We start from the raw sequence: 16,140 nt of genomic DNA on the forward strand, positions 1-16,140 counted from the left end.
GCAGTTCATTTCTTATCCCATCATTAATTCTGAGCCCAGTTCTTCCCATTCCTTTTATCCTCTGGATATTTGCCTGTTATCGTGTTGAACTGACAAAAACAGGAATGACTCCATCTGTAAGACTGAGCATGTACACACAGGCTACACAAAGTCAGGGCCTTGCTGCCGTTTGGCTTCCCCTTTGAAAGGAGCAATTTGGACAGTCTGCCTCACCGTGGAACGCGAGGCCTTTGTGCCATAAAGAACAAATAATTAACGTCACGGTTCTGTGGTTTGTCTTTGTTTTGGTTGATGGGATGGCAGAACGGGGCGGTGGGAGCAGGAGCAGCACTGTGGCATGGGAGGCAGGACAGCGGGACAGCTACGGCCGGACCCTGGCTTGGGGACACTGGCTTGGGGACSCTGGCTCAGGGAYRCTGGCTTGGGGACSCTGGTCCAGCCCCAGGRCAGTGGGCACTGCYGGCCCTCGCTTCGTCCRGAGCCAACAGAGCCGCCACTCCTGCCGGACCCAGCCCCTGACAGCCCTGGACACACTGGAGCTCTGGTGTTCTCTATTTCTGAGTGTGTGATGCTACGCTGAAGCAGCTAGAATTACAACCAAAACAGCTGATGATTGAGAAAGAGGAAAATGGCAATACCCTAAAACATGGCTGTGTGATTTTGCAGCTATGTCACAGAATTCCACCACAATTGTTTAGATTGGCTGAAAGAATCATCCAATAACTTTTATGAAAATGAATAAACTGTCCATATTAAAATACAAAAGTACTATCAAGAATCACTTCTGACTTTCAGATTTAAATTCAGTGCAATTGACAAATGCATTGCTAAACGAAAAATGCAGCTTAAACATACTCAAAACATTTGTGTCTATTCCTGGGAGCACAGTTTAAAATTATTGCACAGAATTTTTTTTTTATTTTTATTTTTTTTCATTAAATGACAGAGGTCAGCCACAGTCATGGACCTCCAGCAATAAAAGCAATATTTCAAGTGCCAGACACTCAATATATTAGGTTTCCTACATATTGTAACTCACAGGGTAATTGCTCTAAACACTTGCAATATGTTCCAAAACCCTAAAAATAGCTGGCACAGAACCACCATGGATAACTGTCTTTATGGATATGACTTGGTTTTAAATGCTGTGTATGATAGCAGTATAATCCTGGGGTATATATAAACAATGTATTGTTGACTTGYCTTTACCGCTGGCAAATTGCTACCCTACCTTAGCCAAACTCAGACTTGCTTCAAGTCGTRTTTATTTCATGGAAATAGCAGAAATTGAGGCCTAAAGAACAATGGTTAAAATGTCAAAGCTGCATTATCTCAATTAAATGAATTTATACTTAACTTGGAGGGGGGAGAAAAACCCCAAATGAATAAAAAAATAGGTTAGAGACTAACAATCATAAGCCACAAAATTAATTGTGATTGAAATAGTGTTATAAAACTGATAACTTTGCAAAGCTCTGTAATATAAACCATTCCTTAAGTAAAATGTCTGTGACATAAATTTGACAACCTCTCTTTTTATAAATTTACACTCTTGGAATCTTATGCAAGACATGATGCAACCTTTTTGACTACACATACACATAAACACAACCTCATGCTATCATTTACAAATAAAATCACTATTAGTATACTTTTAATCACATGAGCAGAAAAAGGTTCGCCATATACATCTGTCATTGTAAGAAAAATACTTGATATTGTAAACAGAGTAAAAGACACTATATAGTAGTGATTATTAAAAAAATAGCAGCTTACATCTACCCTATATTTGGAAAAAAATGTAGTCACGAGATACAATAAACTGCAGGACTGGAGCAGCAGGGGAATTAGTGCAAGTATTCATCTTTTAAATAAGCTGAATCACTGCTATTAAAATAAACTTGAAGCAAGTCCTCTGTTTAAGATTTTTTTTAAATCTAAGGTAGTAAACATTTTGCCTCTTAATGGCAGTGTTATCAAATATATGCCAAAGATTTTATTTTAATAAAGAAAAATTACATGAAATACTTTTAATACTGGAGTTTGGTTACAATTATACATCTAAGCTCCTACAAATAATGATGGGCAACTCTCAAAGAAGCTGTGGCATGAACCCTTGTCCAGAAAGATCTTAACCTCTCAAACAAAATCCCCCAGCTATATTTTGCTCCTTTTCACAATAGTGCACAATTTAACCATATTTCAGCTATAGTCTTAAAGCAACAGAAGATGCGTTTTTTCTCCTTTTTTCTTTCTTTTTTTTTTTTTTTGCATCCCTGTATTTTTTTCCTGTGTTTTTGTGCCCTTCTGTTCTTAAGTTTGGCGCAGAATTATGTCCCAAATCAGAAATTACTGCATTTCAGCCATGTCACCAGAAAATCAAACATAGCATTATACCCATTTCCATCACACTTTGTAGATGAGAAGGACGTGAAATATCACGCCACAAAGAAGGATTTTCTTTTTTTCTTCTCTCTCCCTAATCCCTTTTCCACCCTCCCTCTGTTCACAAAATTGTGCTCTGGGAGCCACAAAATGTACCAAACATTGTCAGGTTCAAACTACCTCTTCAAAGAATGCATCAAAACATGTTTCAAAGAAATGCTTTCTTTTTTTCCAAGGTGAAAAAAATATAAACAAGAAACTAATTCACTCCCTTACTTCATGCATCCGTAAACTTAACCAAAAACAAAACAGAAAACCCAATGGTTAAAAGCAAAGAAAAAACTACTGCTGCAGATTTCTGTAAGTCCATTTTCTCTGTACACACAAACTGCTCAACTACTGAGAAGGAAAACAAAAATACCCCACAATCCACATGAGAATGGATTTAATGGGGGAAGGGGTAATGAAGGCTGCCATTAATATCTTCTGAATTTGGTATGTATATGGGTCTGCTCTTGTATATGGTATATTTCTCTCTCTCTCTCTCGCTCTCTTCTGTTTTTCATATCCAAAACCTTTAAATGTTATTTTGGGGCACAGCAGATTCCAGCACTTGGTGAACAGGATTCACAAGCTGTGACAAAACTCTGTCATCCTCTTCAGGGTGTAAATTTTTTTTTCCTCTTTTTTTTTTTTCTTTTTTTAAATTTTTTTTTCTTTTTATATACAGTATATGTATATATTTCTTTTACATTTGGCTGTAGTGGACTGGCCATGGTTCGATTGGGACTATAGCAGTACATGGGTCAGGGACAGTCATTTTGGCTATGTACACATTCATAGTCGGTCCATGGCTTCCAACTAAGAGCGCTATTTCCGGAGGTCTAATACACAAACCTGCAAAGAGAGAGACACAGATACAGAAACTGCACAACAGCACACGATTCGCAGCTCTCTGTGATGTATCTGAGCAAAATCTGACATGGATTGTGTGTAAACTTAACCTTACATCTATTAACAGTGATTAAATAATATCAAAATGACCAGGTGAGCCCTTTATGAACCCCCAGCCAGCCCCAGTGTTAAGGGCACTGCTGCCTCCAGAATTACTATCAGAACAGCAACAACATCTTATATAAGYTGTTTGTCTGTTATTTAATACTGTGAGGCTGAGATCTTACTCGAATCTAGACTATAAAAATAGAAAATTAAATTAAAATACGTGGACAAGTACTAAAATGGATCAGAAAAACAGTTAACGGTGTACAAATCCAGTTTTAGTCTTCTCAAAATCTCCACTAAGTAGTGCTTCTGGGTCTGTCAGATACAGAAATCTATTAGTGAAATATAACCACACACAAGGTATTACCAGCTGCAAGCACATTTAAAACCGAGTGGATGAGAAGGGCTTTCGCTACCAAACAATACAGAACAAATTGAGCCCAAATTTTTTATAAAAATCAGAAACTAAATGAAAACAAATCTATTCCAAGTACCATCAGCCTCTTGGGCCAAATTAATTGGAGGACTGTAAAGGTTGCACAGCATGTATAAAAAAGGGTCATCTGGGGGGAATGATAATTAATTTCTACTCAGGATATGCCTTGAGCTTTTGTCCTTTTATGATATTGCCTGTGCTTACAAGACTAAAATGATATGAGAGACCAATCAAAATTAATTATCTAGAATTTAGTCTTCTTAAAATCCAGAACTTCCTATTTGCCATTTTGAACTCTAAACAACCTTACTTACCAGCATGGAGTATTCAGGAGGGAAATGCTTTGGGACCTGTGTTAAGATACCACCTGAGACACTGGACTACCTAAGCAGCCAGGATTGTTTTTTGTTGCCGTTTGTTAAAGGAAGCTACAGAGCTTCCTTATCACAATCATTTTATTTTAATTTTGCTTTTTCTTAGGCTCTCCTCTCCTTTCTTTACAAGCCTCAGTAAGAGAGAGGCAAGCAAAAGCCCAGCATTGCTGAGGTTATGAAGACCCTGCACACTCCTATCTCACTGCAGCTCTCTGCAGGACAGTTTCAGAGCAGCCAGGAGGTGATGCTCCAACACCCTGCTGTGAAATGACACGGGGGCATGTATGATTAGTTAAACATTATTTTATTCCCTGCTTCTTCTAAGCAAAATAAGCAGACTGGTATTTATACATAGCTGCTGACATTTTTAGGAGMTTTTTAATTGCAAGCATTTAGAAACCTGCACTTTGTTTTGCTGTTGAATGCAATGCAGAAGGTATTTCATTCCTGTCATGCATTATAAAAATATCTTCTACACTGAGCATTTTCACTCGAAAAGGGCAGAGGAAGAAAAACAAATTTGTTTTCAGACCAGCAACACTGAAYACACTAAGCCCCAGCAGGAACAGAAAATATAAACTGGAGATATCTCCACCTTCTAAGGTTTTTGGAGGGCTTAGAACAGTGATGCCTTAAACTGGAATAAAGATATTCTCCTTATAATATCCCAGCATGGTTACAGGTGAAAACCTACAAGTGAGCTGGCTCTATTCAACCTTCAGCTACAGATGGAAATTTTATCTTTATTGTTGGCTAAAAGATTCCCAGAAGATGTTTGTTACTAGAACATCAACCAAGTCAAGCAACACTTACTGAACCATCTGAAGCACTTGCTCCAACTTTGTCTCCTGCTGCATTCCAGCAAACCTCAAAAATCCCTCCTGTTCCCCGATAACTGTGAACTAGGGCACCTGTCTAAAAAAGGGACAAGACAAGTAATTAAGACAACAAAATCAAAGCCAAGAAGCACAATTTGTACACAATATAAAAATTCCCCACTGCTTTTAAAAGCTGAAATTCTCAGAGGAAAGCAGTCCAGATGAGACTGGTGGACAGTCTCAGCACCGTGTTAAAGAGTGTGACACAACTGTTGCATCCTGAGCTCTTGTTTGACAGGCAAAACTGGAGATGGTCATGACTACTTCCAGTTACTAAAACRAGCCTTTCAAAAATTAATACCCAATTCCCAGCAGCCAGAGACTGCATCATGCCCGACAACAAGACCTCTAGGCTTTCAAACATAACAAGCATTTGTTATTTGCCAGAAATACAAAACAAGTAATARTGTCCTTTTTGAGAAAGTTACATAGAAACACCATTATCTTGCCTCACTTTTCACTCCCTTGTTGGTCACAGAAATTCAGTGAAACAGCTAATCAGATTAGCATGTCTACAACCAGTCATCATTTTTCACAAAAGGCCCTGTTTTATCAGGAATGTAAAGTTCAGAGTTAACAAAGGTAATTTTTGGATGAAACACGTTCTTGGAGTCACTTTGTTGAATGTGKGGTTTTGTCGGTGAGTTTTTGGTYGGGTCTTTTWGGTTTGTTTGTAAAGACAATGTAAMGACAATTATTACTTCACCACAGGCAAGCATTCAAAGTGAGAAATTAAATGTACATCCATTAACAGAAGTAATCTTAGAACAAGGAGAGAATCAGCGTGTTATGAATGGCAAAGCTCTTTGTGGTTGAAAAACAATGGAACAACAAAAGTTGGAAGGATGGAAAAGACCAAAACACAAACTTCTCAACAGAGAGAAGAGCTGTACCTGTGTATTCCAGATGTGTACACATTTATCAAAGGAGCCACTGGCCAGGTACCTGCCATCAGGACTGAAAGCTACACTGTACACAGGTTCTTGATGTTTTGTCAAAGTATGAATACAAATTCCTCTGTCTACATCCCATAACCTAACAGTAGAATCAAAGGATGCACTGTCAAGGAAAAAAACAGAGATTAATTACATCTCAATTTTTGTTGCTAATGCAAACAGAATATGATAAAGTATCCTACATGCKTCAAAACATTCTTTGAACTTACATTTATAGAAAGTGAAGCAAAAAAAAAATGTTTAACAAGCATTTAAAACCAGGATTAAATAGTACCTTGCTAACATAAGATTGGCATTTGGRTTATTTGTTCCTGGTCCTGTAGGACTCCATTTGATAGTATAAATTTCTTTGTTGTGTGCTTGTAAATCATGGACACAACTGTCTTGTTTCATACTCCAGATCTATGATAAAAAGATAAAAAAGCAGGAATACATTTAGTGCAATATTGTACTAAAATACATTTTACCTCTTTCTTCTGTATCATTTGCAGGCTGTTACCTTTTAGGCCACTCAAAACATTTGCTATGATTGCTAGGTTTCTAGAGTAATTATGCCAAGTATTATTCCARGACCTTTTATTCTTTGGGTCATAAGTCCCCAGTGAGGTTAATGACTAATAAAGGTGCTGCCTATAGAAACCAATCTGCCTGAGTTTAACTGCAAAACCCTTGAAAAGTGCAGGGATGAGAGCAGATGCTGAAATGAGAAGAGCAATATGTAAATGTTCATGCCTGAGTTGATAAAATACCACGGTCCTATTTTTAAATGAACTTCTTGCTACACTGACTGAGTGAAATAAAGGGATGGTAGAGAAATTTTCTGTTTTCATACAAATCCATAGATGCAAATACCACTATGGCATTTTCCTGACTTACTAACATTTGCATTGCCAGATTTCAGTGTTCAGTACTTCACAGAGGTCATTAGAGGACTCCAACTCCTGCATGACCATGCTCAACAAACTAARTAACTTTATTAAGAATTTACATTGCTCTGACAGAAGGGATTTTGGAAGGCTTTTATACCTTTTCCTACATGTGAAACTTGATATGGCCGTAGGAGTGCTTTTAAAAATAATATCTGTTTCAGTAATTCTTTTAGCACACCTTTTGTAAGAAAAAGCTAACAGGATCATGTTTAAGCCCARCTGTGTCTAAGATGCAATTGAGGTGCATGTTTAAACAAATGGTGCTTTTCAGAACTGCTGCTTYGCTGAAGAGGAAATTGATTTTCAGTGTGCAGACAGAATTGAAATTGTATTTCCAGTTTAAATGGATGGGATCAAAATCTAGCCTCTCTTCCCAAAACTAGCATAGATGAAGGAGGCCCTTTCAGCTGCATTAGAGAACATCAAGTTGTAGTTATGAACTAACTAAGTAAATAAATCACTAGGCCCCTTCCATGTGCTTCAAAACCTATTATTTATTCCTTCTGCCATTGGAAAGTAAGTGATCCACAGGTGATTAGTGATGTGCAGACTTATCCTCAAGCACTYGGCATTTGAGCTAATCCTGAACAAAACAATAACATTCTTTCCATCCAGGGCTCAATTTGAAACAGCCACCAATAAGTTAATTGCCTGAATCCCACAAATGCTGACACATTCCCAGTAGTCACCTCTACCAACAGAGAGGCAGGAGCCACAGCTCGAGCTCTAGACTGGAATTCATCACCCTGGGGTTTCAGCTGTTTAAGTATTAAATACCTGGCTTAAGCTGGCTATTTTAACTCCATCCACTGCCAGTGGAAAACAACTGATGCTCTCAGGGGTTTACTCATCACACTTGACTTAAGACACTTAACTCAGGAAAGGATAACTTGCTTTCAGCAATGCTAGACAGTACTGACTGGAGATGTCTAGACATCTAGCTTTAGACTGGAGGCTTAGTGCTTAAGTGTTTGTATTTAGATAAGGTGATTTCCCTTGCCAGAGCCTGACCGGGTGCCAGCAGGAGGGATATGTGGCTACTCATTCAGCCATTCCCTGATTACATAACAGTGAGCTGGATGGAATTAACTGTCCCAAGGGCTACTAGCAGGACAGTGCTGTCAATGTGAGAAACGTATCATCAAGCTCTATCAAGCACAGTGCTAAAGCTCCCAGTAAATGTAAAGCAGTATGGGAGWATGGAAAGCATCTGTATCATGGAAGCAGCACAGGCCTGGCAGGCATGAACAGCCTCATTTCTGCTGGTGGCATTTTTTGTAAGGATCTCTAGTGTGCCCTGAAGTCATGTGTAAGTTACAGTGTCCTCTGCACTCACARGTTTGCCCCAATTCTACAAGAAAGCACATTGCTATGAATCATTTGGAGGACAAGCGTAGGTGTGATTGAAAACTACAMAATGACTCCTGATGAACTGGAAAAATCCAGTGCACACAGCCTTTGAAGAAACAACATGCCAAAGATTTCAACTTAGAAAGAGGAGGAACGCAGAAGAAAACCAGGAAAGAAGCAAGTCACCCATTCTTGTATGTGCTACATGACATGCATTCCAACTTTTTCTTTTAACCAAAAGCAACCATCAAGTGTGACAGCTTAATGATTAATGACCTGATTCTGTAAACAGCTAAAAGCACCTAATAAATCATGCTCCGAGTCTCAGGCTGGCAGCCTGTAACAAGTTCTCTGGACCAAAGCTTGGCTCTGATTAACAAGGATTTCTAGGATTGCCTAACCTTGTTATATTAATAAAGAACAAATACTGGACAACAGGGAAAGTACAGTGATACTGCTGGACTGCCCAGGCTAGTGGTGTGCATTCCAGAGTCCTACAAAGACAAGGGCCAGCCCYAGAACTCCCATTACCTTTAGAGTCATGTCATCAGAGCAGGATGCCAGCAGATTACCAGTTGGATCCCATTTGATTGCATTTACTTCATTCTAAAATTGAACAWTAAGAGTAAGTTGGAGTCTTCCCTTCTATTACAAATGACAGCTTGCAAAAGATAAAGCAGTTATGAGTATTCGTGTAATTTTAAAGTTTAGTAATAATAAAATAGTAAGTTTAAAATAATGATTTTAACAATTTTCATTCACAGCTTTGCCTTCAATAACAGCAGCTTTTTGCTATCCATTTATCACATTTCCCATGCGTACTTGTACACCATGTGGCACAGTCTTGAAGTTACCATGTTTCTTCTTCCAAACCTCACTTTTGCATCCTAGCACTGGTAAAAGAAGTTGCACATGGGGATGAGAATTGTTCTGATAATCACAGAGACTATGATTACCCTAAGATCTTAACCACAACTACCAATGTGTGCATCTATAGCCAATGACCAATGATTACACCAAGTTTTCTGGGCCCCCAATCTCTCACTAATAAAAACATCACAGAGCAACCCCCATTTTCCAGTACTTACTGTGTGACCCTGGAAGGTTTTGATGGGCCTATCTTGTCCTAGTTTACAAACGTGAATACACATGTCTGTACTGCAAGAGGCAAATGTGTTGTTACTCTGCCAATCAACATCTAATGCTGGTGCTGAAAGAAAAAGGAAGATATTTAAAGCTATAGTATGCATTCTGCAGGAATTTGATGTGCAAATTTAGCATGCAACACCTTAGAACAAAAGCCAACAGGAAGCAATCATTAAGTTTACAGCATTTCTGAAGATACACACTATGAAGAGTAAGAAATGCAGTCAAAACAAGTCTTACGCTAAATGGAACAAAATTTAATATAAGTCATTATAATGAAATGACATTTGAAATCAGAGTTATACAGAAGACAGTGCAGCAGGACATCAAGTTGTAGTTAATTCATGTATAAATAAACCTTAGGAGTCAAGACATAGAACAGGTTCCCACAACTTGACACATCATCATGCATGAGCTCATCTCCACCAAAAGCTCTTGCTCAGGGATGGCAGCCAGRGAAAGGTAAGGATTTATTTCCTTTCTTAATTCCAGCATTGTAAGGTGTGGAAACTTGAAACTTAACCATGGACAACATACTCCATTTGATCAGGCCAGCTATTTATGGCAGAGAGCACAGAGAACTGCTTGCAGTAAATGCTGAGTTGATGTTTTTGGCTGCTGTCATGCCACTGGAGAAGTGGTGCGAGTGGAATAAAAAGTGGGAACAAGACACGTTTCTTAAAGGCCCTTCAATGACACTTGTGTCATCTTCTCCATCCTGTTTTCCAGCTGACTCTGGCAGGATTGCTCAGCATGCAGCCCACAAAGCAATTTGTCTGACCTCCTGCACTCCCACCCCAGCTGGCCAGTGAGCAGCTTTCAGCTGCTTTGTGGCCAAACAAATTGGGGACAGTGGAACAACGGGATATGGGGTGGGATTACTGGAGCAGGAAGATGACARATGCAGCTCTTAGGTGATAAACAGAAATCCCTTGTGGCCCACCCACAYGATTTATCTGCCACTGTACTATGGAAAGTCAGGAATTCTTGGATTATTTATCTCTTACAACTTTCATGGAYTGCAGTAAAATTGTGAGTTATAAAATCAGAACAAATCTATCTTTGTTTACATTCTCAAAATTTGAATACAGGAATCAGTAACCAAAGACTACCTGTAAAGTTTTAAAATTATGCAAATAAGCACAATAAACACCAGATTTTTAAATTAATTTTAACAAGTAACACGTTTTTGTCTTTTCAAAAGACAAACCTGAATGATAGATGACAAATCTGAATGATAAAATCAAGACTTACCAGAATGAAAAGGAAACTGCTGCTTGGCTTCACCAGTGTGGGCATCCCAAATAATTGTGGTCTGTGTTAAACAGATAAGTAAACAATAAAAAAACTTGTACAAATCACTAATTTCCCCACAACTACCACCAATCACGACCCTAACCCAAACCTGCTCCTGATTATACATTTCTAGATTTTTATTCAGAACTAAAGGAAATAGCAGTAGATGTACAGATAAGAGTAGAAAAWTTAAGATTGCATTAGAAAGGTGTTTGATCACAACATTTTGGGGTCTAGAGGGAAGAAGGAATTTGTAGGCTTTGAAACAGATTTATCCCCTTAGTCCTATTTATATTCTTGTAATCCATTCCACACACCTACTTTAATTTCAAATATTTGTATATTCATATTGTAATATCAACTACTCACTTGTCCCTAAAGAGACCTTCTTAACAATTAGTCACATACTGAGGTGTAATTTTGTTCTGAGTGGTTCTATGCCGACACTTGGAAAGCTTTCTGGTTAAAGAAACCTTACATGACAACACTGGTATCTTCTGATCACTAYATTATATGCCAATATCCCTGATCTACCTTAATGATCTATGAAAATTTTGACACCAAATTCCATGGAAGCAGGAACTGGCCACACAAATAAATTACAGAAAAGGAGCCTAAGCATAATCTCAGTTTGTACAAGAAGTTTTATTGACTGAAATAAGGCTTCTATTTCTTCCTTAATTATTTTTCTGCAAATGAAAACTGTACCTCCACAAATATTTAAAAACTGGCATAACCATCACAGCTGCCAAAAGAGTAAACACATCCCTTCCATGCTTTGAGACATTAAATTTTCCTTCCTTTGTGCCAGCACAAGCATTTATAAAGCTGGCTACTAAAGCAAACCAGGTTAAATGCATGCAGGAAAAAAACTAAACAAATAAAGGAGAAAATTTACTACTTTACAGTGACACTGCCAGTTTTAAGATATTGTACTGAGRCTCCAGTTTGCCACTCTCACTAACAGAAAACCTGTGCTGACTTCTGTACYTTGAATCAGTTAGAGGGAAAAATCAACTCTCCTTACTCTTGGAATAGTCTATTTGATTCTCTGAATTCACTTTAAGTCTATTTCTCATCACTCTGTGCCCTTTCTACCATTCATAAAACCTCTCACACTAACAGCAGCTCTGAATTGAAAGATCATGGGAGCCTAAATTTGTCTAGAAATGTGAAATAAAACAAACTATGAGCTCCATGGCATTACACAGCTGGCCCCTCCCCAGCCACATATATCAACCTTCCTTATGTTCCAGCTCTAATCTTTTTAATCATTCTCAGGCTTGACTGATGCCCAACTTGGCCTGAACCTATCCCTCTAGCAGAATTTCTTTACCTGAGGCTTTGCATGATGCTTCACTAAATATTAGATGGTTTGGTTTTACAAAGATTTAGTGTTTCTGGTTTCAATGCACTTAACTTTCCAACTTAGGCTAACCTAAACGGGAAGAGATCCACCGACATTGAAATCTAAGAAATTAAAATATCTCAATTAACTACTAYAAAACCCAGGGAAACATTGCTAAGCATATCAAAATCTTTGTAAGCATGTATTTACATCCCATGCCTTTAGCTTCATTTACTTACTTTTCATAGTTTTGCTATTTTGCTTACAGTTAATATTATAATGGAGAAGGAAAGAATTTTAATTTTACCAAAAATTATCTCACCTTGTCCACTCCTGCACTTAAAATGAAGTTTCCTTTCTTGTTCCATTTTAACGCAAATATAGGACCTTTATGTTGCCCTAAGGTGCTGGCAAGATTACCTGAAAATTTACATTGATATGAATACATTAAAAAATAAAAAACTATGCTGTGAGCCACAATATAGGAAAATATGTTGTAAATATAAAARTATTTTGCTTACCATCTTTAGTCCATATCCTTGCAAAGCCATCATAAGACCCAGTTGCTAGAAGCGTACCTTCACTCTGCCAGCAAAAAKGTTATTTATTTATTTTTACTGCTTAACTCAAAGCTAAAGAGCACAAAGAAAATTTGAGGTAGAATATATCTGCACAGGATTTATGATATTTATTCCACTGATTACAACTTATTAAAAAGAAATTTTCGAAGTACTACAGAGGAGGTTACAATACTGCTCGAAACAGAAACATTTCAGGTGCTGCCACAGAGGACACCGCCACCACCACTTAAAATTCGACCATGAGGTGTTGCAAGCACAATTTTCCTGGGGGTACTTTGAGCCCTGCCRCTGGTACTTACGTTCCAATCCAGCGATGTCACGTCCTTGTTGCTGGGTACATCCTGCCCCCCTTCCCGGATGCAGTGCCGGAGCACCAGCTGCGTGGAGCCGCTCGTGCTGTTCTCACTGAGGTTCCATATCCGTGCTGTCGAATCACCAGATCTGCAARACAGCCAGGGGGGATAGAAATCCTGCCCTTTAAACATGGGGAATCCCATTTATTTCATGTATATGTATCATTATAATGATAGCCCATATTATTAGATAATACACAATGTGCAATATACACTATATTATTAATATACAATGTACTATTAATATACACTATATAATAATAATATATAGTGTGTATACTAATCATATATATAATAGTATATATAGTCATATAATATATAATACATTGTATATAATGTATAATATGACAATATATAGTATGTGCTATGTAATATATATGTGATAAGTAAAATAATAACTATAACATTAAATATCATTTTTTTCCAAATAACAACAATTATTATTATTACTATTACTACTGTAGTGAATAATTCCACTTAAAAGCACTATTTTCTAAAGAGCAAACGCTGTGGCATTTGACATTTTGAGGCAGGTATTCCCTGAGCCTGCTGCCCTCCCCATGAAATTAATAATAATAAAAATGAAAATACAATGAATAATTCCATTTAAAAGCACTATTTTCTAAAGAGCAAATACTGTGGCAATTAATGTTTGGGGTAGGTGTTCCCTGAGCCTGCTGCCTTCCCCATGAGCACAGATATTCCATGCACACGTGGTCAGTGCACATACCCTGAGGCCAAAAGGTCACTAACGGGATTCCAGGCACAGATGAACACTTCGGATTCGTGGCCACGCAGCACCACTGCCTTGTTGGGAGGGATTTCAACATCTCCATCTACTTCCATCATATCCGTGTGATTATCTGCATTATGGGAAACAACAGTAGAGAGAGGTGGATTTTAGTATTTTGGGACACTGTGATTACTGTATGGTTCAGATTATTCTGGGATGAGTGCAAGRATTCACAATTTATGTGATTCAAAAACTTGACAGAGCTGTCACGCTCTTTTATTTTTTCAGTTCCAATTAATGAAGCTCTATAAACAGATGGGGAGTTTCAAAAATGTGAGAAAGCTCTTCGCCCCTGTAAACCTTCACATCCAAATGGATTTAATTTTGGAGCTTCAGAATTGAGGCCAAAAGTTAATTTTTCGCTATGCTAAAAAAGAAAAAAATGCTGTTACAAGTACTCAGTTTTTCAGGCCCAATACTGCATAGTACAATATGTTACTAGTCTAGCYTGTGCTTTAAAAATACATTTATAACACATTTGTTTTCAAAAACCTCTCTTCACCAATTGCAGTCAAACAGGTTTTAAATCTACATCKTAGACACTCCATTTACAAAATGGCTTTAATTAATATAATCACATTTGGTGACAGAGCAAACTGATAACCAAGCTTCTCAAACTTCTTCRGGGAATTATGGCAGCGTAACTTTCTGCACAGAAGTGAGGTTGAATCCATATTGATGTGTAGAACATACTGAGGGTAATTCAACTGACAAAACAGTTTTCTTGGCATCTACATCAATCATTTTCTATTATTAAAAATAAATTCACAATGAGTGCAAATGCAGAATGTAAGAAATGCCGCACAGTTCACCTGTTCCATATTTATTCACTGCGGGTAAAGAAATAATTTCACAGCTATTGCTTAATTTAGCATTAAGGATCTCTATCACTGTTTGTACATGCGAGAAAATAGAAAAGGCGATTAAAACATGAGTATTTTTTCACAAAGAGCACCACACAAAGCACTGCTTCAGAGGATCGATGCCAGTCTGAAGTGCTGTACAGCCAGCAGGGGTTGCTGGTAGATCACATTTAACAGGGCTGAGATCCGAGGTCTATACTTCCTCTATCCAGTTCTAAGTCATCAAGTAAATATTCTTTTSAGATGTTTAAATTAAAGCATCAAAGTAGAGAGCTCATTTGTTTCAGCCAAAAATTGCATTTCCAGCTTTTTATCATACATACTAATGAAAAAAACTAGTAAAATCAGGCTGTAAAACTTGTACATACTGTTATTTTCTCAAAAACGTCATCTCTTCAGGTGTTTTTACAGCAAGAACTGCTAACTCCCACTCTTAAATGTGCAATGAATAAACTAAACCTGGGAGCAGTTTCATCGAGCAATTTTGAATAACAAATCATGAAAACTGATACTGATAAACGAAACAAGGGACATAGGACTTGTCCTAGCAACCCTGACATCAGCATGACAAAAACGTCTGTCCTGCTGGGAGCCAGGTACAGCTCTGGGATGCATGGAATTAACAAAACCTGTTGGAAGGAGTTTGCAGGGATTAACAGAACCTGTTGGAAGGAGTCCATAGAGCTGCACAAGCAATACTCATTTCTAACCAGCCATRGACTGGCAGACTCCTTTCCTCATTCCTTGTACAGGAATGTCTCTGATTATTTTTTTCTTTTTATGGAAAGGTCCYGTGAAAAACCTCCAGATGATGGAAAAGAAGCAGTACTGGAAGYGAGACTGGCACAGGAATATTGTGAATTAACGAATTCAGAACTTTGCATCTMCTGCAACCCCAGATATCAAAACTTGGGACAGCCAAAGGTGAGACAATCTGTTCAAGAATCACCCACGACGAAGGAATTCTCTGCAGGCTGAAGGGTTACTTCCACCTCKGCACTTTTACCTCAGTGTCTACAAGCTCGTACTATGATAAATGACAAGGAAATGCTAACACAGGTGAAGGCCATTTCTGTCTCAACTTACTTGCTATAGTGTGTGCTCCATTCTCCTCTCCATTTGCAGTATTTTCTCCATTTTTCGCTGATCCCTGTTGGTTGGTGGCRGCTGCAGCTGCAGCAGCTGCTGCCTGCTGCTGTGCAAGTTTGTCTCTGTAGGCCTGTTGTCTTGTCTGTACCACATCAGGCATCACTGCATCTATCAGTGAGAGAGACTCTATCGGCCTACCATCAAACAAGGTACCATCCTACGTTACAGCACAGGGAGAAAAGAAAAAAGACAACACCAAGTACAAATTAACATTGTTAGGCAAAGATTCCAAGCAAAACTAAAGAAAAAGTTTTGATTCAATATAATAAAGAGGTTTACATATGGCCCTGGAAGTGATATC

At 38.1% G+C, this 16,140-nt stretch overlaps 1 protein-coding gene across 5 annotated transcripts in view; it reads right to left on the bottom strand.

Moving 5' to 3' along the window:
* Nucleotides 1-436: 436 nt before the first annotated feature.
* The window catches only part of TBL1XR1 (TBL1X/Y related 1), a 102,633-nt gene continuing 86,929 nt past the window's right edge, over nucleotides 437-16,140 (bottom strand). For all 5 annotated transcript variants that reach the window (XM_057385105.1, XM_057385104.1, XM_057385107.1 and 2 more), the window contains 12 exons: nucleotides 15,777-15,996; nucleotides 13,765-13,897; nucleotides 12,981-13,122; nucleotides 12,622-12,685; nucleotides 12,423-12,520; nucleotides 10,711-10,771; nucleotides 9,399-9,520; nucleotides 8,842-8,916; nucleotides 6,306-6,433; nucleotides 5,969-6,134; nucleotides 5,011-5,112; nucleotides 437-3,282 (listed from right to left, as the gene is read on the bottom strand). In XM_057385105.1, the coding sequence (XP_057241088.1) occupies nucleotides 3,256-3,282; nucleotides 5,011-5,112; nucleotides 5,969-6,134; nucleotides 6,306-6,433; nucleotides 8,842-8,916; nucleotides 9,399-9,520; nucleotides 10,711-10,771; nucleotides 12,423-12,520; nucleotides 12,622-12,685; nucleotides 12,981-13,122; nucleotides 13,765-13,897; nucleotides 15,777-15,996 (1,338 nt within the window). In that variant the 3' untranslated portion in view covers nucleotides 437-3,255. The remainder of the gene's footprint in view (nucleotides 3,283-5,010; nucleotides 5,113-5,968; nucleotides 6,135-6,305; nucleotides 6,434-8,841; nucleotides 8,917-9,398; nucleotides 9,521-10,710; nucleotides 10,772-12,422; nucleotides 12,521-12,621; nucleotides 12,686-12,980; nucleotides 13,123-13,764; nucleotides 13,898-15,776; nucleotides 15,997-16,140) is intronic.

Source organism: Malurus melanocephalus, unplaced genomic scaffold (genome assembly GCF_030028575.1).
Source record: "Malurus melanocephalus ecotype Western Australia unplaced genomic scaffold, MMel_1.1 scaffold_788, whole genome shotgun sequence".
NCBI classification, from domain to species: Eukaryota; Metazoa; Chordata; class Aves; order Passeriformes; family Maluridae; genus Malurus; species Malurus melanocephalus.